A 25,348-nucleotide genomic window follows, 5' to 3' on the forward strand; every position below is an offset into this window, starting at 1 on the left:
GTGCAGGTAGGAGTGAGATTGGCAAACCACAGATGGCTCAGGCTAATCCTAATCTAATTCTCCGTGCTTGCTGCCTACTAGTTTCACTTCCCAAATACCAAGTTAAACTTGTCTTAGAGCTACAGCTCTTCAGCGAAGAAATCCAGCAGGCTCTACCTTGGGGAGCTGGATGGGCTCACTGCTGGGAAAGAGAGCGGCTTAAGAGCTTGGTAACAGCAGCAGTAAAGCAGTTTGCTTATTAAATTGTATCATCCCATGTGTGCTGCCTTGTTTTTGTAAATCGGTGATGATTGCCAAGCTGTTTGTGGTTAAACAATGCAGACTCTTTATAATCCTGCTCCTCATCTTGCCTAATTAAGGGCCTGGTCACGCTGGAGTTTTGCCCACGTGAGGGCTCTGGGGGCAGTTGTTCGTCCTGGTGCAGTGCCAGGGCTGTGTGTTCGTGATAGCACTGTTTCCTTTGAAATCAATTGAGATGTCACCATCACTTGATCCCGGAGTTACTTAATGGACTGGCAGAATGGTCTCTATTTTTAGATCTCCCTTAAAACTACTGTGTGTATTAAAACTCCCCATGTCCTTAACGATGAAACAGCATTGAACAGGATTTATTTGTTTAGTTTAATGAGAGGCATACAAAACTGAAATAATAAGCTCTGTTTCCTTGAAAGCAAGGAAAATTAAAATGGCATGGTTACAGTCCTGGCAGCCGGCTTGAGACGGTAAAGCGATACTTTCACGTGTGGCCAGAAGGATAAGGTGGAGCTGCATTTTTTTCTTGTCTAAGTTACGACAGTGCAGCCAATGTTGGAGCCAAAGATTACAGACACAAGACTATTGGGAGTTCTTGAAAGCTTTGTGGATTGGATTTCTGAGTGTTTTCAGAGTAGGATAAAACCCTTGGTGGTTTATTAGACAAGCTCAACAACTTAAATAAGATCTACTTCATAGCATATATTGTGAGGGCTAGAATGTCTTCCTCTAAATGTTTATAATCCATGTCAGAAAAGTATTTTTGCTAAAATAAGAAATAAACAGAGACATAGGTAATTTAGATGTTTTTACGTCTTACTGGTGTCTGAAGCCAAGTTGGATAAAATGTAATTTCAGGAAGCCACTAAGAATGTCTTGAGGATGTACTTAGTGTTTGTGTTTGCACACACATGCCCTTCTCCAGCTCATACGTGCAGTTGGGTGTTTCCTGTCTGCAGGCTTACAGCCTCTAGGATTGCATGGTAATGACGTGAAGGGACGGGTTGTATTTTATTAATGGAGGGGGCAATTCTCTCCTATTCTTCCTCCTACCCCGCCAGGTTGAAATTTGTGTGATTGCAGAATGCATCTGTACTCGCTTCTGTTGCATAGTTAAAATAAATAAATAAAAGCAGGAAATCTCAAAACCAAAACAAAACCTCATGTAGCGGGAACTCAGGATGTACCAAATGGTTGGCTCTTAGCTGTGGCTCAGGATGGGAATAGGATATAACAGTGCAGATTAGTGTGTGTGTGTGTAGGCTGCTGCCAACTGAACTGAGTTTCTCCTCCTGCGCTCTGAGCTGTGGGAAGCTGTGTGGTCATGTCAGACGCAACGCCCCGTGTCCATGTGCAGCGCGGAAATGAAACAGCTCTGCGGTGCTGGCCTGTGCTCGGGTGCCAGAAATGCGAGGTTGGGTCCATCCCTGTCTGTCAGGAGAGACGTCCTCTTTGTCTCTGGGCTGGGGTTTGCTCCGGGGCTGGGAGGACCCCGGGAGATGCTCTGAGCATCCTGGTCCCTGCTCAGGAGGGGCCTGAGGGAAGGGTCTCTGCTCAGTGCCCCATGGACATGCTCGTTCATATGGAGAGGTTTGAAGGAGGAGGCTTGGCGAGAGTGGGCAGGCAGTGTGCTTGGCCCTTCCTAGCTGCTGCTTTCGGACACTGGGAGAAGGTCAGGGAGGATGAAGCAACAAGAAGCTGAGATGGGTGGAAGATGGGAGAGACACGAGGTGCCGGCAGAGATGGAGGTAAAGAGAGCAGCTTGGAAGAGGCTCAGTTCATAAGAATGAGCAAAGATTAAGTGGTGGGATTACTTATGTAAATAAAGTGTGCTTTTTTATTAAATATGCAGATTGGTCTTACCTGTATATAAACTTTGTCTCCCTTAGGCAGCTGACTTGCTAAATTAGCACAGCTGTACAGCCTGGTACCACCTCAGGGTGCTGCGAGTCAGAGGCAGCACCATATCTGCAGAGTGGAGACACAACTGGCTGCTTCATTTAGGCATCCCGTCTTGTTTTTCTTTGTCCCTATGCTTCAGATATTCCTCCTCCCCAGAATTAGTGCTGCTTCTGGGCACCTGACTGATTCTCACTGCTCTAAAACCACCAGATATGTGATTTTTGTGTGTTTGTGAGAGTGATTTCTGCCCTCTGCAAGGGAGGTGTTCTCACTTGTAATGGGTATTCTCGCTTGCACAGTCAATTCAACTGCGATCCATGAAGTCCTGGCTCACTTGTAAACAGCTGTATTTTAGGTATGCTCTCAAGGAGATCATAGGGAGAATTGGTGATACTCTGGCTGTGGCCTAGTCAGTGATGGTTTGAGTATTTGGGGAGGGGCTTTTTGGTCTGATTTCTTGCATCTTTCCTGGAAAGAATCCCTCATGAGGATAGCCAAATTGTAAGCACTGGTTTTATTAGACCAATGGTTATTTTGTTCTTTAGGCGAACCTCATTACGTGGAACTGCGTTGTAGAGCGTTTGGTACTAGGGGTGGATTCTGAGGTCATTGCTGGAACACCTTGAAAAATCAACAAGTGATAGCTAGGATGTGCAAGTTTTAAAACTATGTGTAGCTGTTAATGTTGAAGGGAGACGAGTAAAAAGCCAAAACTGAATAGCAGTTTCCATTCTAGATCCCTGTTATCTGCCATCTTTATCTTTTCCTGAAATTTTTACTCTTTGAATTGAAATCATAAGGTCTAGACTCTGTGCAAAAGATTAGTTTTGGTTTTCTTGTTTTTGGGAGAAGAGGGATTGCGGGATGGGAGGTAGATTCTGCGCAGAAACAATTTTGCCATTTTTAATCTTGAAAAATGGGAATAGAATTTATTTTTTTAGCAATAAAAGGTGTGTTCGGTGGTTTGGGGGGATGGGTTTTTTTACTGACTTATAGCCAGTTTGTATGACTGATTAAAAATATAATGTGACCAGTAAGTAGCTTGTATTGGAAATTTGCTGTCCTGCTCATAAGCTTTCTAAAATTGTGCAGAGAATGTGTGGTAGATAATGGGGTGAAAGCATGGTGTTAGGGTATGAATAAGGAGCACCTCAAGGATCACTGTGTAGCGGCACATCTAGGAATCAGTTACAACTGTAGCTTGGTAAAGGAGGCATGGGAGGGGAGGAAGAAATCGCCAGGATCTTCCATGAAGTTTGTGTTGAAGAGAGCCTTGTGTGTTTTGTGAAGAGTATACTCGAGCAGCTCGACACCTCTTCAGAGAGACCAACTCGGAAAGGGCGTATGTGACCATGCTGCTGAAGGTGGCAGGTCTGTAGATTGTCACCTTATATTGTCACCTGCACCCAGGCAAGTGCCAGTAGCCTTTGACACTCACCTTGCACTTGTCAACGCAAGGCAGCGGACAGCAGATGAGCTGGTTCCTTGTGTCTCTCTGCGTTTACTCAGGGTAGCAGGGTTGCGGTTCTACACGTAGATTTAAGTTGAATATTTCCAGACTTCTGACTGCTTAGCTGTGTAACTCTCATCACCTTCTGCTGAATTAGCTTTTTATCCACAACATGCATTGGTATTCAGCTGTGGACACTAACAATAAAAATAACACTTTTCTTTTAGTGGTTGTATCTATAAAGATGCTGTTGTGATGTCTCTGGAAGTTTGTTGAGCAGAACAAACGGCAATAAAAGCTACACTAAAATGTTGTGAAAATGCATGGAGAAGCACCTGAATGAGCTGGTTTGGTTACTGGAGGCAGTCTGGAGGCGTTAGTATGGTACCCTGCAGAGGACTGCTGTCTAGGCATGCCCTTAGGTAAAAATATTTAGTAATGTCCAAAGGCACCCCTGAAAATTACTTATCAAAATATGTCCTGTCTTAATACAATGACATGCTTTGGAAAATGATGATGCGCAGCGGAATTTTCTGTCGCTTATATTATTAAAAATGAAAAGAATTCCATCAACTTCTCTGATTTGCAAGTAAATCAGGTTCTTTGCTTGGTTTTTTTCAGGTCATGGAAACAGAGAAGTCTCAAGATCCAGCTTGTGCAGAAGCGTCCAAAGGAAACAACCAGAGTCCAACTCTGGGAAGTGGCATATTGAAATACAGAAGTCGATCCCAAGGTAAAGCAGGATTGATAAAAGATAGCAGCGGTAGAATTTTTACATTGTGTATTTCATTTAGCTCTCTGAAAGTGAGATAGGTTTTCTTTCCTTTGGACATTGTATTAGTTTAATTTGGAACAAGAATTACAGCTGTAAAATGTTTTCATTCAGCTTCCTGAGTTGAACTATTATATTGACAGGAAGATGAAGCAAAGGTTTTGGAAGCTTCTTTTTCTTTCTTTTCTTTATTTTTAATGGGGAGAAGTGGGGTCTTTCAAAACGCCATCACCAAAATACCCATTTATGGCAAATACTCCCCACATTTTCTATTGTATTGCCTTGTGCCCAAGTCTTAACATTAAGCTGTGTGCAGAGCTCAATCCCGTTCTCATCCCTAAGACTCTTAGAGACTCCCTCCCTCCTGCGTTCACCTTAATTTCCATTCACTCAGATATTTTTAGTATCCTCCAGGCAGATCCTCTGAAAGCAATATGTACTTAAAATCCCGGCCTGTGGCAACCACTTGGACCTTACTGCAGGAACAGAGCTGCTGAAGCCATGGGTTGGCACTCAGTGCGGGGCATACTGGGGTCAAGCCCCCGTTTCTGGTGGGTGCTGGTGCCCCAGGCAAGCCCCCTCCAGCTGGGGCTGCTGCACGGGAAGGGGACGATATTCAGAGGCAGGAGAGCGGAGGTGGCTTTTCTCCTAGGGGGAGGTTTTCCACCGCTGGTCTGGTCTGTGGTCTCTGGGCTGCAGCTGTGCTCTGTTGGCGGTTCAACCCGTCTTGTCTTGCTGTGTTTTCAGACAAGGATAGCGGAGGCTGCTGGGCTTCGGACTGAACCCCATTGCACCCTGCACTTGTCCGAGGCAGCTGGCTTTGCTCCCCGAGGCAGAGGAGGGGAGGCAGACAGAGGGGGAAGGCATAATTCTGGGTCCCTGGCAGGTCTGCAAGTGAAAGACATGCCAGGAGGCTGGGTCCTGCCAAAATAGCCGTCCAGGGTGTGTTTGGCAGCAGCACCCTGCATGCCTAGGGACCAGGAGTTTTAAAACCAGAGGTAATTTTGGACTCCAAAGCAGGGTGCGCGTTGGGAACTGCACTCTTGGAGATGGGCACAAATTCCGCCTATGGGAGTGGTTGCAAAATCACGTTGATGCTCGCTAAAAACAAGCTGCTGCCCCTGGCTCTGCGTTTGCTCTCTGCCTGCCTTGTGCTGGCACCGGTGGTTGTGCAGCCTCCTGATGAGGAGCAGGTGGCACAAAACAGGTTTGGGGCTCCGCTGGGTAACTTTGCAGCGGACGCACCTCTGTGTGTGTCCCGTGAGCCCCATCCCGTGCAAGGATGGGGTGGTGGAAGGGGAAGGGAGAGCAGAGCTGCCCCCTTCAGCGGCAGCTGCAATTTAACTTGGTTTAAAGTGATCTTAAAGCCACATCATTAAATCCAACCTGTGTGAATTTTGTCTGCATCTCAGGTTTTCCTCTGTAAAATACAGGCTGATGGCACTTCCCTGTGTGCCAGGGAAATTGCAAGGATAAAGGCGTGGGAACTGCTGTGAATGGGGGTCATGTAGGTACCTCGGAGAAATGAGAATTGGAGGAGCCCCATCGTGAGGAACAGGGAACTCGGGGACTAATTACAGCATGTCCTTCAAGACAAATCATTCTGTTTCTAATGTGAATTCTGTTTCTACGTTCTTCTCCTCTTCAAGACACCTAGGATTGTTGCCAGGAGGAAAGAGAGTAACATTTATTTGGCACATTTTTCCTTTCTCCATTCCAGAAAAATTTCCCTCGAAGTGACATGACACCTCTAGAAACATACACAGCTACAGTGTCATGTCTTTTAATTTTAAATAAATGAAGTTTGAGGGCTTAGTGCAGTGGCAGGTGCCACTGGGTGAGAACAGCTGAATTTCTTTTCTGTCCCAGAGCTACTGGCTCAATTATCTTTTTACTTACCACCACAAGTGACGGTGCTGAAGATTTCAGCATCGCTGAACGATCTTTTAAAACCTGGGGCAGCAGGAAAAGTTTTTATTTGAGGATGATCAACTCTATCTTGTAACTGCCCAGAAGACATACTACATGGTATTGTTTTAAGGTATTGTTTAAACTGGATTTGCAGGAGATGGTTATTGCAGGCTGGCAGGAGGATAGGCAGGTCCTGAGATAGTTGCCAGATGTTGCATTTTGGTGGTTTTCCCTAGGTGCCGGATCCCGGTTAGAATCCGTGGGAGAAGATGATGAGCTGACAGTGGAAAACGGTGAACCGAATTATGAAATAGCAGTGAAATATTCCCGGGGAGGGAGAAAACACTCTCTCCCCCAGCAGCTGGAATCAGCAGGAGCCAGGCAGGTGGGTAAAAAGCCCGGCTCTGAGCAGCTTGGTTTCCTTCATAAGCTTGTACTTGATCCTTTAAGATCTATATGACTCTCTGAGAAGTAACTGTAGTGAAATGTGGCTGCATATGTACATCATGGGGAGCGGAACCAAACTTTGACACCAAAATGGGATATGTTCGCTACAGATGGAGAACTTCTTTGCTGTGAGGATGCTGAAGGGTGGTACTTCTGCTATGGCCAGGCCCTGAGGCTGATATCTATGAGATGTAGGTGGAGAGATGTGAGCACAGAAAAGCCCTGCTGCTCTTTATTTTAATCACATGATGATGTAGGCATTTTTTAGGAGAGAAGGACTTCACTATATCATGAGTCTACCCTTAATCTTTTTAATTTAAATTGGACCTAGTACATTACAAAACACTCTTACTGTGTGAAATGTGAGAAAATTATGGCAAAATTTGCTTTGACTGTAATGAGCAAGGACTTTATCCCCTGAATGCTTATTTGAATATATCATATATTTCTTTTTGCTCCTGTCTGTGAGATTCCTCCCCTCCTCCCTGGCACACACAATTTTCCCAGTGTGATGTCCCAGTGCCTGTGCCAAGCAATCAGAGTGACTTCCCATGTTTGCTCATGTTTATTAGGACTACCATATTGTGAAGAAGTCTACCCGCTCCTTCAGTGCTGCCCAGGTGGAATCTCCATGGAGACTGACCCAACCGTCCATTATTTCTAACATTGTCCTGATGAAAGGGCAAGGCAAGGTGAGCATTTCTGCACATGGCTGGTTCCTCGTGCGTACTATGAGCTGGTGTTTAAGAGCCTGAGGCATCTCCAGCTCCCATGACTTCACGCACCTGACTGTTTAATAAAGTAAAGGTGTGCCTGGTTGTGACTCTCAAAGGTAGCCAATAATAATAACAATAAATTCCGTTTTCAAAAGTGAATGCCAAAGTTATGCCTGCAAAATACGGGGGAAGCAATGTTTGTGTGATGCACTTGGGGTGGGGTGGCTTTGATAATGATTTGGTGCATCTGGTCCTTACTGAGCTATCAAGTATTAATAACAGGCCTATAAATATGTATGTCTATGCAAAATTGGTGCTACTACAGAAGAGTACCTGTTTGCATGCGTATTTATGGACAAGCATGTTTTATCTCCATGGTATCTTTATGCATTAAAAAAACACGGTAAATTAAATCCAAAGATAGGTTCCTGGTTGATTGTTTTTCTGAGAGTCCTGAATTTTCTGGGTCACAGAGTCCTCTTATCCCCCTCCAGTAATGTGTTTGCACATTTGCTAGATGCCAGCTGTCTGAACGCTGAGGGAGTAGAACTGGATTTCCCTGATCTAATCCATACGAGTATGGGAACTCTTGCTTATATATGCTAAAAATGTGCTTTTTTGTTGAAATGCTGTTTTAGAATGATCAGATTAATGTATTTTGGACTAAAATGCCTTATTTTGACTTTCAGGCTTGAGTACAAAATGAATTCTTTGCTGTGCTTTAAATTCACCAGAGAGTTAGAAACAAAGGCTGCTCTCATAGATTGGCACACAGTATAGCTCTCCTTGATTTGGGAGCTTCAGGTCTTTCATGACATTTTCAAGCAAGCATTTCTTGATTTTTTTTCCACTTATTTATTTTTTGAACCTGTTTTTCTTGTGAAAACTGCCTTATTTCTCCCCATGCGATAAGCCGCCCCCGCCTGCCTTTCTGCAGTTGACTCTAGGGCATTACGAAGCAGTTGGTAGCACACAAACTGTAGTGACTGTGAGCCACCTCAAATAGCTGCCGTTCTGGGCAATCACTTCTCCTAGGATAAGCGCTGTCTACAATCCGCATAGTAGTGCTTGCTCTATCATCTCTGTGCAGACCTGGGACTCGAGGACTATTTCCATGGAGTCCCTGTGTTCACATGGCTCAGAGCCAGGAGTGTGACCGTGGTGTTTTTCCCCTGTAGGTAGATCTATATGGGGTGCTTTTCCACCAGGGAGTTGCAGCACCTCTCCAGGAAGGTGCACCAATGCGGGAACCCATGTGCCTTCCAGCAGTATTCCTCCTAGGCCGCCTCCTGGAGCTGTGGGGAGAACGGCTGCGGGTGTGCGCTGGAGCATCCAGGGCCCCAGGCTCTCTGTAGTTTGCTCTGTGGTTTATCGTTGCACAGTAAACCCTCGTTTGAGTTATTTTGGGTTGCAAGGTAGAGATACAATCCCTCCTATCTGGAAATCAGTAATATCTTATCAAATTACGAAAGGCTCGTAACAATCGATAATAAACAGTTGTCTACCTTGTATTCAGAGTAAAACAAAAGAGGCTGTGTGTTGTACCGGGTTGTAAACACGGTGTTGGTGTCTGCTCTGCCAGCTCCCCTCAGCTAGACAGCACTGCCTGAGGCTCTAATAACAACCATTGCTGCACATCATTGAAGCACAACGGTTTCTCACTTCCCTTGTCCACCTGGTTGGTGACTTTTCTCTTTAGTATGTAAAATATGCATACAGGGGTGACAAGAGGAGAAATATAGGGGAACGGATCAAGGAAGTGATTTGGCTGGGAAATAACTTGGCAGAAGGGGGAGAGGTTGGTTCTGCTGGGCTCCTTCATTCCCTGAGCAACTTCACGAGATGGTCCCCCAGCCAGCCGGGGCAGTGCAGGGGCAAGAGCTAACAGATGGAGCCCTGGGGAATACACTGATCTAGATTTATTTAAATACGACGTGGTACATGTCTCCAGAATAATTAAAAATGTATATGTGCATGACAACCCCCCCACACCAGCCCTTACAGCTACATTCCTGACATTACAGCATTGACCTTATGTCATGTTCTTAAGCTTTTCTTTTTCCTGAGGAAATGCAGGATCTGTGACAGCAGAGAAAACTACAGTTAATCCTGGATATAGATCTCAGGGGCGGGAATCCACTGTCTGTCAATTTAAGGGCAATATGTTACAGTTTTTAAAAGTGGAATAGAACAACACAAAGCCGTTGATCCTACGTTCCACAGAAATAACTGAAGATATCACTTTTTACCTTTTAGTTTAATGTGCCTGCTGCTACTTTTTGAGCTGTTGATATTAGAGTGAAAGTAAATCGGGAGATGGAAGCAGTGAATGAGATTGCGGTGTGGTTCGTCAGAAGCTATTACCTTTTCATCTTTCCTTTGTCTTGTACATTATCAGGCAGTCTTCCGCAGACAGGTGATAATAGAGTAAGGTGCCAGCTGTGCATCTCTTCCTCCTTTTTCTGTAGGGTCTTGGATTCAGCATTGTGGGAGGTCAGGATTCTGCTCGCGGACGCATGGGGATTTTTGTGAAGACTATATTCCCAAACGGAGCAGCTGCTGCTGATGGAAGACTTAAAGAAGGTATAGTAGAGAGAAGTCAACTGCATATAAGGGACCACAGTAGGATATTGTTTCCGTCCAGCAGAAGAGAATCAACTACTGCTTTATTTAGGCACTTGGCCATCTCCAGGAGACTGTGGAGGATTCAACACACCCTGCCTGTCTGTCCTGGGGGAGGCTGATCATAGCAGTTTGCATTTTGAGAAGGGAAAACTACAGCATGAAACTTCTTTTTTTTTCTTTTTTTCTTTTTTTTTCTTTTTTTCTTTTTTTTTCTTTTTTTCTTTTTTTTTCTTTTTTTTTCTTTTTTCCTTCAGTGAACCATTTTTGACCAAGCCATAAATTCCACTTCTTCAGCTGGGGCGGGACACTGGTAGCAGTGAAATGTATCTATCCAGCCAACATCTGACCTAGAGGTGCTTGGCCAAGAAGGGGTTATGCAGAAGGGTGTGCTTGGGAGAGTCTTCTGGACCTTTGTGATTTCTGAGCCTCTTTGCAGTCTGTCTCAGAGCCTTATGGCTTATAATTTAGATGTGAAAAAACAAGTAAAGGTCATAACCAGACAAAGAAAAGAGGAAGGATAGGATTGGCATAAGATAACACTGTTTAGAGAAGCAGGTATAGCCTGATTTATTTTATTTTTTCACTGCTTTTCCAGTCTTGATCTCTGAGCTGGATGTATGGACTGCTCTCTGTGTTAGGACACTGGTCTGAGTGCTCCTATGCCACGCAGAGTCTTACATGCTAAAAAGTGCAAAGTGATCGTGAATATAGAACAGTGGTTTACAGCTCTTCTGCAGGAGATGGGTTACTTCTCTTTCACAAGAAGCTGCTCCTGTGTTACTTCTCTGCTTCTCATATCATCATTTCCCTCTTTACATCTCATCACACTTGTTGCATTTGAGGCTGGTTTTGGTGCCAGCTCTCGAGCTTCCTGCCAGAAAGAAGCGGGGCTCCCTGGAGCATAGGTTGTGCACTGACCGTGGGAAGCCAATAAGCAGCAGCTGTCCCATAAACCCGCCAAGCCTTCACAGGATATTCAGAGCTCACATGCTCTTTTTTTTTTTTTGACTGGGACTAAGGAAGGAGAGGAGGGGAAGACTTGGCTGATGACATCGCCCCATCTAATTGTGCACAGATGTAAGTGTATGTAAAATTGCAGAAAGCAGATCTGGATCCTGCTCACTTCACCCTCCTTTTAATGAAAAGAAGGTAGATCAACACAGCTGGGTGTAAGTGGTAGGACCCAGAGCCTGGAAGCTTGTAATAGGTGGGCAGACATGCAGTGGTGCTTGTTTGTTGGGATGAGGAGGGCTATTGCAGTGTGTGGACCACTTGCTTTTCTCTCATACTTAGTAAGTGGAGCACGTTTGCTTTTTGTACGTGGATGCAAGGCCAGTTTCTTTGGTGTGATATGCTATAGTGTTTCACTTAAATTCTCATTTCTCTTATTGATGCTCACCAAAGAAAGGGAGTTTTGTGGTCCCCTTGGACTTCATGTTATGAACATCTATATTTCAGTCTGCAGTTAAAATCTGTAGTGTTTCCAGTTTGTTTGTTGTTATAAGAACGTTAAAGATCCCTGCTGAAGAACAGGCTTTACTCTGGTAACTCATCAGTCTGTTAACTCGTGAAGGCATTAGGACAAGTAAAAATAAACTGAGAATAGTAGAAGGCTTTTTATTGAGCAGTAAATTGGAATCCACATGGTAGCAGGTTGCTTTATTTATAAGAAGTTTTGCTACAGCTCTATACTTTGTACATTGCTGACTTCATTTTTGTATCTGATTTCCAGGGGATGAAATACTAGAAGTTAATGGAGAATCTTTACAAGGGCTGACCCACCAGGAGGCCATTCAGAGGTTTAAGGTAACAACCGTAGATGTAGTAAGAGAGACGTCCGTGCTTCTCTTCATTCAGTGCCATTTAGCATGTTCAGCTTTATTCTTTCGCTGCCACAATTTATTGTATGTGGGTTTACTGGCAAATGTTGGCATTTTGCATTGCCTTATTTGGTGATTTCTCTGATGTCTCTCTAGCAACTCAAGAAAGGCGTGGTGACCCTCACCGTGCGCACGAGGCTGCGCAGCCCCAGTCTCACGCCCTGTGCTACTCCCACCTTGCTGAGCCGGTCCAGCTCACCCAGCTCCAGTGCCAGCGGAGGCACTCCTGTCCCTGGCTCCGATGACACGGACGGCTCCTCCTCCAGCCGCAAAGGCCCCGGACCGAAGGACAGGATTGTCATGGATGTGACACTCAATAAAGGTGAAGGTTCATTGAAATGCCCTCAGAGAAGGCAGCCCTGTTTATTAGGGGAGTTTCTGGGAATGCTAGTGGTTCCGATACCCAGGGCACCTACCCATGTCGTTTTGGTCTCGGAGAGCTCTCTGTGAACCACGGGATGGTGGAAAAAACCATCCTCTAATGCAGAGCCCTTTGAAGAGGTCCCCCTTTCACATTTTGCTGCTCCCAGAGTCAAGAGGAGGCTCTTCCTCATAGCGGTGTCCGTGCTGCTGAAAGGGGGAGGCCAAACATGAATCAGCCTCTCTACAGCCCAAATGACCGTGCCCTTCTGGTAAAGGGCAGCCCTGAAGGCGGCTAACCCATGCAGTGCATTCAGGATTGCCCAGAGGAGCTGCCTGAACTCCTTCATGAGGGCTTCTCTCAGTAACAACAATAGTACAGGGTAAACTTGGAGCATACACTATATGTAGTGGGATGACTATATCTATCTTAAAGGCTTGAGTGATGACTTTAAAGGTTGGACTAAAAATTTGGAGAAAGAAGGTCAGATATCTAGTAATTCCTATTTCAGGTACCCTGTTCTACGAAGGAAGGCAAAGGTGAAAATGAACAGGGGAAATAATTAAACCACAGATGACTTCTTACCTTTCTTCATGTCTCTTTGCTGAGGGATGCCATGCAGATATTTAACAAACTAGAGTCTTACATTGGTGGTGTCTTCTCACATTTTCTGAAATAATTTTAAAAGTCACTTCTTTATTTTATTGCTCTCCCACTCCTTTGTGTCTCAGACCTGATCAGACCTTGTGTGACATTTCCAGTCCCAGGCAGCTCTCAAGGTACTCTAAATTTGCCAGGAGTAGGGTTAATCCTCACAACAATGGACCTCAGAAAACAGTCAAAATTAGATATTGTCAATCCTGATTGCCACTGTGGGTCTTGGCTTCCTGAATGCCTGCACCTAAGGCCAGCCCTGAAACAATACGTGATTCTTGGTCTCAGATGTGATGTGGGAACACAAACACTTGTGTGTCCGGTGTGATTACAATCTGCAGGGACTCAACAGTACTTTTCTTTGTACTTTTTGTTTTTCACAGAGCCAGGGGTTGGGCTAGGCATTGGTGCCTGTTGTCTCACGCTGGAAAATAGTTCTCCAGGGATATACATTCACAGCCTGGCCCCAGGATCAGTGGCTAAAATGGATGGCAGATTAAGGTTAGTTAAAGCAAAAACATGCTGGAGTAGTTTTACGATAAAATGGATTGAGACCTTGTTTTCACCAATCAGTTGATGTAGCAGGGAGGGGATTTATATTTAAGTGTTCACCAGAAAGAAAACATTTAAATAAAGACATTCCAAAATACCCGAGACATTCTTCTGTGTCATGGAAGCAGCATGATCATTAAGATTTGTGGGTTTTTTCGTTTTTTTGTTTTTATTCTCTATATAGAAAACTGAGCTTAATAGCACCCTTCAAGAAGGAGGAACAGGCAGAAATGCAGCTTCATCAATTTTTGTCAGAGCTGCAGCCAGAGACCCCAAATTGGCAGGATATTTGCAGAGCTCTGTTGAAAGCTCAGTCACCTGAAACTCTTAAAAGGAGATGGGGGGAGTTTCTTGCAGTGTGCTGTTCCCATGGCTGCAGGAGAGCTTTTCTGTCCTTGCTGTCTGATAGAAGTGCGGCAGGTTGACCTGCCCGTCCTGTGTGCTCCGCTGGGAACCTGGACTGACTATAAGGAACTGTAAGAGAAAGAGAAATCATTCCTGGGATTCGCTTGTGCTTTACGCTGCATTAAGTGACAGAAAGTTATTTTCTGTTCCTTTCCTGGAGTCCTCCTTTTTAAAAACCCTTGGAGGGAATTCCCCAAGGCCTCCCATTTTTCTGCATCCCTGCGTAAATACTCAGGGGCACGTGGAGCAGTGCTGAGGAGGAAGGCTGCGCTCAGGGCAGCGAGGCTGTGTGATCTGCGCCGAGCCTGCGCCGTGAGCGCTGGTGCGGAGAGGCGCTGCAGCAGCCTTGCTTTCACGCACTCGCTGACGGAGGGGGAGAGCTCTCCGTTCCCTGCACGTGCAATGGCCCTCGCTTGCTAGGGAAATTGTGATAGAGCAAGTTGAGTTTTGGAACAGGAGAACAAGATAATTTTATGGTTGCATGCCTGCCAAAACTCTTCAAAGTTGCTACCAAATAGAAATGTCTAGAGGAGACAGTAGTCTAATACTGACTTGCTTTCTTGTAAGCCCTTTTGGAAAAGATTGCCGTGCTGGTTGTGCCTGTGTGTAATAGCTGTATCATTTATTAGGTTACGTGATTGATTATATCCAGGCATGCTTCCCAGTTTTCTAGCTTGCTTCTTTGAGACGTTGCTCCTGTTGTCCCATCAGCAGTTTATGGTTCCGTAAGCCAAAACTAAGAGGATGGTTTTGATTTTGGAAAACCTCATTAATCAGATACAGGCTTTGCAATACCAGGAAGGGTTTGAATCCAGCTCCTCTGTATCTGAGCTCCCCCTCTCAATCCTGTGCTTGTATAAGTGATTCCGTTATCATAGTTTCTAGTAGTAGTTTAAGTCGGAAGGATAGGCAAAGCAGTGACATGATTTCACAACAGTTGATCGCCCTTTGTTTTCTTGAGCCTGTACCAGAATAGGGGCCCCTGAAAGGCTGCCGTGTGCAATTGTCATTTCGACTTTGGCGTGGAGACTTATAGTGCAATTTCATTTCCATTGTCACAACTAATCCAGCATAAATCAGCATCAGTGGATTGTTTGAAAATGTCTATTTAAAGTAAATGCTTTAGTAATTACAGAGAATGCTTTAATGATATCCCTAGTTGATAGTCTGTTCTTTTGAATAGTTCCAGATGTCTGAACACCAATGATCAAGACTTAAGAAATTGGAAAAACAAAGCAAAACAATTTATCCTTCCCTCTTAGACAAGGTTTTTTCTTTCTTTTTTTTTTCCTAACTGGGTTCTGTACTTTGAAGCAAATACAAGCTTATCTTGCCCAGTTTTTTTTCTCAAGTTATTTCATAAACTCATATCTAAATCGTGAACGTCTTATCGGTGTTTGTGTTAAGTAGTTCAATATGATGGTAAGGAACAGCCCATCTGAATCTAATTTTTTTTTTCCCCACCCTGTGCTCAACAAGTATCAGGATGCAGATCTGGAACTGAAGTTTGCTTTCACCCTAGTCCGAATGCAGCCAATTTTCTCTGTTGGTTTACTAGGGTTTGTAGCACTGACAGTAAGTGCAAAAAGGAACCCTGGACCTCCCTCCTGCAGTTCAGCAGGACTCAAACTGTTCATGTCACTGGGAGCAAGAGCAACACTGGTGGCTTTGCAAGTCAGATCTTTTCCAGATACTTGTATCTTTGAAAAAGTTTGGCTACCAGTCAGGAGCACAAGTGTTTCTGTAAGAGCCAGATGTGATTAACTAGCTCTATTTCTCCCTGCAGCCGGGGTGACCAGATCCTGGAGGCGGATTCGGTGAGCCTGCGCCACGCAGCGCTGAGTGAAGCCTACGCCATTCTGAGCGAGTGTGGTCCGGGTCCGGTCAGCCTTATCATTAGTCGGCATCCTAACCCAAAGGTGAGGAGGAAATGTGTTGGGGTACCTACGTGGTGTTTCCATCTTGTGCTGTAATTTGCGGCTTGCTGTCTGGAAAGCAGCAAGTGAAGAATATTGGAGTTTTCTCTCTACGGCGCACGTTGTGCAAGAAGTCAGGCTAAAGGACTGTAATGATGCCTTCCAGTTTACAAGTTGTAGCAGTGTTAGAGCTTCCTTGCTGCTTTTCACTTAGTCACCCACTGATGAAATGCAATTTTCCTGGAACTGCTTGAGTGAAGTGTTCCCGTCATCCTTCATATTTGGGCCAAGCAGCAACGCAAATATGGTGTATGTCCTCTTCCTCCTTAAAGCTGAGTTGTAGTTAATCTGTGTTTGAGTAGAATATAATTTGGGCCAGCAATATAAACATCAACAGATTGAACTGATCAGCTATAGTAAAGTAGTACAAATACTGTTTTTAAAAAAGTAAAATCTGTCCAAGGATCAAAGTTTTCCTTTAGGAACTAGAAAAAGAGAATCTGGAATGTACTGCTACTGAGAAGTCTGTACAAGGGTAATTTGAAAATAAGAAATAAGCCTGTGTTTACAAAGTGAGTGATTATTTTCAAGTAATTTAAAAAAAAATGATGATAGAAGATCAAACCCGTTTAACCAAGCTATAGGGAATAATAACTTCTTTTATTTCAATATTTCAAAGAATTTCATGAGTGTACAAAACCTTCCTGTTTAAACAGGAATGAAGCTGTAAAAATATTTGCTTTAGGGAGTCCAGAGAGCTTTGACTTTTGAACTCCTAACTACAAATAGAGGCCTTTAGAAGAAACCTGAGTTCTCCTAGATGTGGATTTATTTTATAATTAATTGTGTATTTTCTGCTAAATCAAATATACAGCAATAGGCAAATTGACACTTACTGCCCAGACTTTATTATCATTGCTACAAAGTTTTATGATGCTGAAAAGAAAGAGGCCGTGGCTCTGTTGGTTAAAGGTAAGCATGAGAGGGGATAAGAGTTGGCGCCCCGGCTCTGCAGCCCCCGTCTCGGGGCTGCCGCTGCTCCCCCAGGGCTGGGGGTGCTGGGCCCTGCCTGCTGATCCGCTCGGCGCAAGGAGAAACTGCGATGCCTGGCTTAAACTAATTGCTCACTGGTACTCAGTAACAGAGGGAACCTATTAAGGGGATCCCATTACAGTTTTCCAGAAGTGATATTTAAAATGACAACTCATCCTTTGCCAAAGAGTGCTGTGTAAGGCTAAAAGTTTAGCTGGAGGGACCCGAAAGCATTTTTTTTTTCCCCAGACAGTATTGAATCCACAATCCCTTCAAGTTGGATCTCTGAAGAAATGCCCATATGGGACCAACATTTATCCTATGTCACTGTCACCCTTCCTCTGACAGCGCTGGAAGATCTGTGGAAATTTTTTAATTGCTCTTTTGTGGCTGCAAGTAATACCCCGGGCTGCAGATCGTAGTTAAGAGTTAGCGCAGAAGAATTTCCCTGGAAGCAGTTCGATCAGCCCGATGCTAAAAATCGGAACTGTTAGAGCTTGCAGAAGGGTGGATTTCTGTAACCTTTAAATAAGTGAAGAAGAGACCATCCATGTTTTGCCTACCAGCAGACACCCAGGCTGGGTGTGCAAGCCCCCCACAACCTGCTGCGATGGCACCTTCAAGCAGTTGTGCCTCCTCGCACCGGGGCCGTGTTGGTCTAACAGGCTGCACCTTCACCCCGTACCTCCGTCTTGTCCATAATGCTGCAGTCTGCCCCGCGCCTAGTTTTGTGCTCAGGACATCTTGTACACCAAGGTTGGTGCAAAGGTCCTGGAGCATACGCTGTGGGAATATGCTTGGTCCGTGTCCTTGGAGGACTCTGTGCCCCAGGAGCCAGGAGACTTTCGGTTTCCTCTAAGGTCATGCCACAAGCGGAAAGCAGAGAGATATTTCTACAGAGGTTCATGTTGTTTTAGACATTTTTATACTTAATCTTTCATTTCATGACAAAAAAGGTCCACGGTGTGTTTTGGTGCTGAATATATTCAATTAGGTATTTTCATGTGCTTCCAAGAGAAATACCACAAAATTTTCTTTCTTCTTGTTATTGCGAGTGAATGAGGCATTTAAACTATGCTGAAATTGCTGAGTTTGCTTAGGAATCTTTCAAGTCTTCATGGTTCAGAAAGATTCAAGTTTCTCATCTCTCTTTATGCTGAATTTTAATTGGTGTAAAGCAATGTGTATAGAAATTACTTTAGACAGAATTACCTTGCTTTCTGTTTTTAAATACATACTCCTGCAGACTAGCTGTTTCTGTTCTAAGACTACATGGAGTTTTCTAGTAATAAGAATTAAATGCACTGCGGTAATTCAGGACATAATTAGCATATTTCAAGTATTGTAGAGCAGTATTATTCTTAAATTGGAGAAAACATTAAGTACCGATTACTGATTTAGTTTTCTTAAGAAAATGAGGAGAAATGAAAATTAAAAAGGCAGCTAATATCTCAGGAAGTCTGACTTTCTTCCGGTAGGTTCTTTAAGTGCTGAATATCTTCTGTTGCTGACGTAGGCTTGTACAAAGCAGCCTTTGTCTATTTTAAAGTAATATTTCTCAGTAAACCAATGTACAGTGTTTAATCAAGTTAAAACTGTGCCATAATGGCTTCATTTGATTTCTTTAAGCCTGGTGCAGTTTTATTTGTTTACGTAACGTGGCACTTGGACGTTGTCTTCATGAAGTCGGCTGGTTTCTGCTTCCCGTTTTCTGCAGAGGAATGGCGTGCAGCTGGTCTGAGTCAGAGGCCAGAACTTAGGAGCGTTTAACCAGCTCCTCTTTGCGGAGGCTTTAGTATAGGAGCCTATCTGAAATGAATCAGGTATTTGTAGTGATAAGTGGTCAGACTCTCTCATCTTCTCTTCTTCTACCCAATATTGATTTCTTGTCATCTACTAAACCGTAGGTTTCTGAGCAGGAGATGGATGAAGCAATAGCGCGCACTACTCATCGAGAGAGCAAGGACAGCAGCTCCTCTCATGGCACAGGTAACAGCATGTTCTCTCCCAATATTTGTCTTTTTCCAGGTGTGCAAAGGTTTAAGGATGTGTTCATGGGTTCCTCACCATCAATATTTTGAGGGCCCTCAAATTGAGCAGTTTCGCAGATGTGATTGCTCTACTCATTGGAAAACTTTCAGCAAAAACATCCTATTTCACATGGATCAACTCTGTAGGTCATATTATTTGCTTTGGACTTCTCTAGGCAGGCTGCCATGATCTGAAAGGCGGGGTGCCTAGAGGAGGTTGCTCTATCTTCTCTTTGGGATTTCTTCAAAGGAGAATATCCTGCTAGGGAAAGGGTGGGAGGAGTCAGCTCCATCCATCATGTACGTTTATCCTTAAAAATGACCAAAAAAAAAAAAAAAAGTACTACTGTATCCATTTGAAGGAGTCCAGGTATCGCATACTGGACTATGTGTTTTAACTTGGTATTAATCTTAGAGGTCATGTCGAAGTGCTGTGCTCTGGCATATACCTGATAGTTTTGAACCTCAGCCTTAGCATTTCCTAAAATCTTACAGATCAAAGCAAACTCTTGGTAATGGCAGAATGACCTGTGAGGTGATTTTAAGATTTTTAAGGCATTAGATTTGTAATTATTCTTCATGTATCAGTGACAGCTAGGACCTTTATGCAGTACACCTTGCCCTTGGCCACTAATTTGTCTTCTGCAGTTGCACGTCATCAGCAGTGTGCTCCAGCGGGTGAGGGAGACACTTCTGCTTGTCTCCTCTGCGTAGTTCTGTCCTGTGCTTGGCTGTGTAATGAGTTTCTACGATAACATTTTGCCTGATCTGAGGGAGAGCTTGTGAAATGTTAAGTAAATCTCACTTTATGTTAGTAGGTCAGATAATAAGTGAGTATAAGCGCAGCCCCCAGCTCAGATGGTGAATGAGGAGCTTGTTTGGATACGTGGACCACTGCTATAACTTTTGGCATCTAACTGCACTGTGTTTAACAGGAGCTGCACAAAAAAGCCCCTCGCCTAGTGTGAAAGCCAAACAAGGAGAGACCTCCTCTCCCCTCAGCTGGACTATGAAACGCTTCCTGGAGCCAGCAAGCCGGGTAAAAGACTTAAATGCAATAAAAACAGTTCTGCTTCAAATTCAGCTCTTACCCAAGGATTAAACTGTTCAAAACCAAACCTCTGTGCTCCTTCCTTGTCACGTGTGCTCCATAAAGGGGGTTTGTTTCTTAAGCCTCACATTTGAATCGTGATGGTAGGGCAGAAGAGATGAGATGGTAGCAGAGACCAAAGGTGGCAGAAGAGACAAAACCCTGTAGGCAGGTTGAGTGCTTGGTCTGTGTACATAGCCACTGTAGGGGAAAAGTCTCTGTTTTTCCCGGGAAAGCAAAAGAAGTCATGAGACATGTGTCCGGAAGTAGAAATCCTTCCCTTCTCTCGGGGAAGAAGGTATGCAAAGAGAATTATGGAAGCAAATGGCTTCATCTCTTGTTTCTAGGGGGATTTGGAAAAAAAAAAAAAGTATTGTCTAAAAGCATATTCATGTGCTGCATTTCAGCAATTTACATTTGACCATTTGGCCCTCAGTACACCATCAATTCCTCTATTTTTAAAATTGTTGTTAAACTTTGATATTGACAAGGGTGATGTGAGTGGTATTATTAGTGCTTGTGTGCAGATAGGGGATTTACGTAGAAATGACTGCCAGTCACCGCTTGTGCATATTTTCAGCAGGGATCCGTCAGTTCGGAGGCAGAACTCTCCCAGTACTTCTCGCACGACGGCCCAAGCCAGCTGTCTTTCTCCGATGCCGTAGCCAGCTCCTGCGATGAAGAGCAGCTCCGTCAGAAGAGCAGGAACAGTTTATTGGATGACAGCTCCCTCCCTCCCGGTAACCTGAGAAAGTGATGGAAATCTGTCTGGCCATTTGTCTGATGTGGGGGTGGTCACTGAGCTCTGGTTTGCTTTACCGAAAAGACCCGGTGATTCCTTTGTTGGTAGGACGATGTCTGCCAGCACGATGCAGACCAGCGCTGCTCGTACGAAGTTTTGGAAAATGGATGGGGTTTACAGCAATGTGCATAAATGCCTGTTTCCATGGTAGTTTGTCCAAATTGCTGCTCTGATTACATGAGAATGACCTTATTTGGTTGCTCTGGCTGAAACTAGATTGACAACGTTACAGTGTTTTTCAAATTCCTGATGATCATCTGATTGATTACATTTAAATGAAAGTGTTCTTAGCAGCCTCAAATATATAACTTTGCAATACCGCATGTAGCGGTGTAAAAACAATCAAATGTTCAATTTGACATCGGATAGTTTGCATATGTATCTTTTTCCCTATAGTAATTGGCTGAAAGAATCTTATATTTCCCTTAGTGACACACACCTGATTTCAGGTTCAAAGGGTATTACATTTGTTCTCCCTTTCCTGTGCTTCTCAAGTAGTGTCTTTGTCTGCCACTTATTTTTCTCTGCAAATTCATTATTTAACGCTGAAAAGCATTTTTATTTAAAAAGCTTTCTACAAAATAATTTGCAGTCCTTTCTACGAAGGCTGTGAAAAGGGTTCTTAGACTAATTAGTCTTTAATTTGAAACTGATTATTGTGTGTTTGTGTCTTTGTTTGTGAGAGTGTTTCTCACTCACTGTAAATTGATTCAGGCAGTCCTGTGCATAGATTTAAACAGATTTGAAAGAAATTCAGTTGTTTAAAGTAAAATACACATGTGTGTGTGCATCCCTTTCTTCTTTGGGTCGTAGTCATAATTTAGAAAAGGGCTGAAAACAAAACCAGATGTGCCATGAACTGATTTCAGGAAGCACCCATTAATTGTGGAGCCATCTGTCATCTCTCTTGCTGTGTACTGTAGTTATAACTTAGAGGGAGGTAATGAAAAACCTGCTTTTTGCTTTGCGAGGGGAGGTTAGGCTTCTTCTGCAAACAAAGCCGCGTGACCTCTGCTGCAGTGGGATGCATGGTATTAAAAATCACAAATAAATGCAATTAAGATAAAATGCTTTTTTTCTAGCTGCTAGAGAAGCAGGAGTGGCAAAAGCAAATGGTCTGGCTTCTCCAAGCAGCGGGAGGTCGTCTGGCGTTCACAACAAGCACGGGGAGTCTGTCCGGCCCGGCATCCTCAGCGATAGCCCCAAGTCTGCCCGCAGCCCCTTCCATCGTCAGCGAAGGGTCGTTTTCTACGATGGTGACGTTAGTGATGACGATGAAAGCTCCCACTTACACAGGAGCCAGAGGGCCAAGAGCCAGGAGGACTCTGGCGTTGTCATTACGACCCCGTCTGTAGAAATTGATGATGAGAGCCAGGATGGCGAATCACCGAGATACACTGGCACGGAGACATCTTCCCCCCACTTCAGCCACTCCGTGGAGTCTGCAGACAGCACACTGGAGCAAGTAGACTCTCCTTTTTTCCCGATCATAGCGTTTGATTACTCAAGTGTACCCGAAGTTCGTCTCGGCAGCCTGAGTTTGAAGGAGCTCCGGGAAGCACAACTCGAATCTAAGAGATCTCCAAAACTGGAGCACCGAGCTGTCACAAGAGTGAAAAGTATGATGAGCACCGAGTGCCGAAGCCTTCAGAGGCAGAAGACGGAGGAGCATGGCTCTTACAGCAAGCCCGTTGCAAGGACTCTCCCTCACAGCAAAAAGACTGAGGCGTCTGACAGCTCCGGGCAGGACCAGGGTGAAATAGTCACTCTGGTTCGCAATGAGCATGAGTCCTTTGGCCTGGATTTGGAAATCCAGGCCATGCCATTAAAGGTGGTCGTCACAGGGCTGCGGCCAGGTGGAGCAGCTGAAAGGGTAACTTTTTAACTGCTTGATTTGCTTTGGTTTGCTTTGCTTTTGCTTTTCAGGGATTTTTATTGGTGAGCAAGTAATCTGCTGAGACTAAGTGCGAGGGAGACATTTGTCCCCGTTGGGCACAGTGTCTCACCCCCAGTCATTCTGAAACTACTGCTAAAGGAAGTGTTCTCGATTCAGAAGTGCACCCTTGCTGATTCAAAACTGAGAAAGTCAAGAGGCAAATATACTAGTATAGATTCACCCACATTAACAGTAACAGTTTTTTGGGGATATTGTTCTTTTATTTTCTATCTTTTTACTAGAAACAAAGAAGAAAAAAAGAAAGTGGCAAAAATGTTCAGTAAGAGACGAACTATGTTGCAGCCTAGAAAGTGCGTGCTTTAAATCCTGCTCCATTATTTTATCTGCACGTATTCCCGTATTCTGCAAATTTGATGCCAGGAGGCCAGAGGCTGGCTAGGTTAGCCAGGGTGTGGTGGTGGTGCCAGGAAGGCATTACTCTTCTGCCCCTCTCACGTGTACGCGTTGCAGCATGGATACTTGCTTCATGCTGGACGTGGGATTGCTGACCTTGACCCAGCTGTGCAGATACAGGATACTCTGGTGCACAAAGCTGGATGCAGCATTTTTAGCCCAGTTAGAGGGGTAAAGAGGGGATATGTTGCAGCAGTTTGAATTGGGCTGTGAGAGTTGGGGCGGTGGGTGCTGTTCCTGCCCCTTCCTCTGATTTATTCTGTGGCATTGAGAAATACATTTAGCTTTGTACTTCAGGAGCTCAGTCCCTGTCTGTTTTATAGTCATTTAGGAGAGTCCAGTTGGTCCAACAGGAGATAGCAGTGAGGGATGTGATTCATATGCAAAATGCAAAAATGGTAGATAGTGCTCCTACAAGGAATCCTGAAGAAACTATGTCTGATCCAGCCAAATTCCTTTAAATGAAGGGAGCTATGTCCTCCATCCTCGTGTCGGTCTCTCTGGAAACCCAGCAGCTCTTTTGACCTTCCAGTTTGAGACTGATCATGAATTTCTCTCCTGTCAAAGCACAGTCTGCTCTTTATTTACATGTTGGCAAACTGACAGTAGTGGTACCTATGCTCTGCAGTGATGTGAAATAGGGGATGTTACTCCTACTCCATTAATTGCTTCCCTGCGATCTTTGCTCCTGTGGGAATGCTTTTGAGGTGTATTTATAGTTTCCTTGTATTTGTCATTGCATCAGGGATCAATGGGCAAGATGGCTGTGGGGGATGAGATTACCACTATCAACAGTATCCCCATCAATAAGATGACTTACGAGGAAATCTGCTTGCTCATGCAGTGTCTTCCCACATCTGTAACCCTGGAGATCCAGAAAGCAGCATCAGGTGAGAGGAAGTTTGCTTTCATACCATTTATTTTGAGTACCAGCGTCTGTGTCGGTGAGTCAGGCCAAATGCTTCATTGCTGAGCCAGGCTTCAGGGTCCTTCATAGCACCGTGGTGAGGGATGGAAACCTAATCCTCTGTGAAGTGCTCAAAGCTCCCATTTATAGTACATCCCTCCTGTCAGCATGTGCAGAGGTCTGAGTCATCTCCTGCAGACCTGGAGTTAACTCAGCAGCAGTGATGCACTGACAGCCAATTTTATTGCTTTGCTTGTTCGGTAAATATTTTGACCCTTTGTAATCACATCTGTCTCTTTTAAAGGCTGAAGCTTAAGTTGTATTTTTGTGAACACACAATAAGATAATAAAATCCTTCTTTTTCTTTCCCTTTCATGAGTCAAAATTGTCTCGTGTGCAAAAAGAAGAAGCAGAAAACCCAAGATAAGAACTGGAATCTTATCAAAATGTTTGCATGTTTCTTATATAAAAAAGTAATTTAAATTGGAACGTTTGTTCCTCGCTGAGGTTGATCTATGCTGTTACAGCAATATTATTCGTATCCACAGACTGTACAAATTACATGGTGTGGAAATGAGTGTTTGAAAAAGAAAGCATGCTTTTTACATTCAGAAGGAACATAATATTTTGCTTCCTTCTAGCTTATGATCTTCTTTGTGTACCTATTAATACCTGGGAGCCAAAATTGCTTCCAGATGCTTCAATTCCAGTTGTTCTTTAAGGAATTGCTGGCAGGGCAGAGGCTGTTCCCATTTCCTTAGGTTACTCTGGCTTTTGCAGACTTCTAGCACTGGGGTAGGCTCAGGTTGGCACTGCTTTGTCGGGCACCTCTCCTGCTCTCCCCTTCCCTCTGCCCTGCCTCGCTGGCAGAAACGAGGGTCTCCTCAATGTGGGATTCAGCCTGCTGAAGCAAGGCAGTACTTCAGGTCCTAACGGGGTTGACTGTCCCAGAAGCGGTGTAGAAGGGTGCAAGCGGATGTCTGGGGTGAACTTATGGAAATCAAAGAGCTGGAAAAATGGGTGAGTTGGAATACGTTTGAGTGCAGCAGTGACAGGGAGGTCAGTAGCTGGCCCAGGAGTGGGTTAAACATGTACTGGAAGTGAGGAAAGCTCCGCACCAGAAATCCTGTAAAACCCTTATGCTTAATGCACAACCCGTGTGTGTCACATTAAACACCTGCAGAAATGCCTAGAGGATCGGAGTCAAGATATTTATGCACTGCTCATCGCTCTGTTATCTGTTCACCTTTGGTTGCTCTGCCAGGGCTTTGAATTCTCTGTGCAATCTACCGAA

The 25,348-nt window shown here is 44.3% G+C and overlaps 1 protein-coding gene across 5 annotated transcripts in view; it reads left to right on the forward strand.

Annotated features, from left to right (window-relative positions):
• LOC135325049 (PDZ domain-containing protein 2-like) overlaps nt 1–25,348 on the forward strand; it is a 210,741-nt gene that overhangs the window by 166,972 nt on the left and 18,421 nt on the right. For 4 of the 5 annotated variants that reach the window (XM_064502471.1, XM_064502474.1, XM_064502472.1 and 1 more), the window contains 13 exons: nt 4,226–4,337; nt 6,524–6,672; nt 7,307–7,426; nt 9,919–10,033; nt 11,808–11,881; nt 12,052–12,277; nt 13,354–13,471; nt 15,714–15,846; nt 18,783–18,864; nt 19,841–19,944; nt 20,576–20,735; nt 21,880–22,670; nt 23,893–24,037. In XM_064502471.1, coding sequence (XP_064358541.1) covers nt 4,226–4,337; nt 6,524–6,672; nt 7,307–7,426; nt 9,919–10,033; nt 11,808–11,881; nt 12,052–12,277; nt 13,354–13,471; nt 15,714–15,846; nt 18,783–18,864; nt 19,841–19,944; nt 20,576–20,735; nt 21,880–22,670; nt 23,893–24,037 — 2,329 coding nt within the window. The remainder of the gene's footprint in view (nt 1–4,225; nt 4,338–6,523; nt 6,673–7,306; nt 7,427–9,918; nt 10,034–11,807; nt 11,882–12,051; nt 12,278–13,353; nt 13,472–15,713; nt 15,847–18,782; nt 18,865–19,840; nt 19,945–20,575; nt 20,736–21,879; nt 22,671–23,892; nt 24,038–25,348) is intronic. The other variant, XM_064502473.1, reaches the window with a different exon arrangement.

This window comes from Dromaius novaehollandiae, chromosome Z (assembly GCF_036370855.1).
Source record: "Dromaius novaehollandiae isolate bDroNov1 chromosome Z, bDroNov1.hap1, whole genome shotgun sequence".
In the NCBI taxonomy this organism is placed as follows: domain Eukaryota; kingdom Metazoa; phylum Chordata; class Aves; order Casuariiformes; family Dromaiidae; genus Dromaius; species Dromaius novaehollandiae.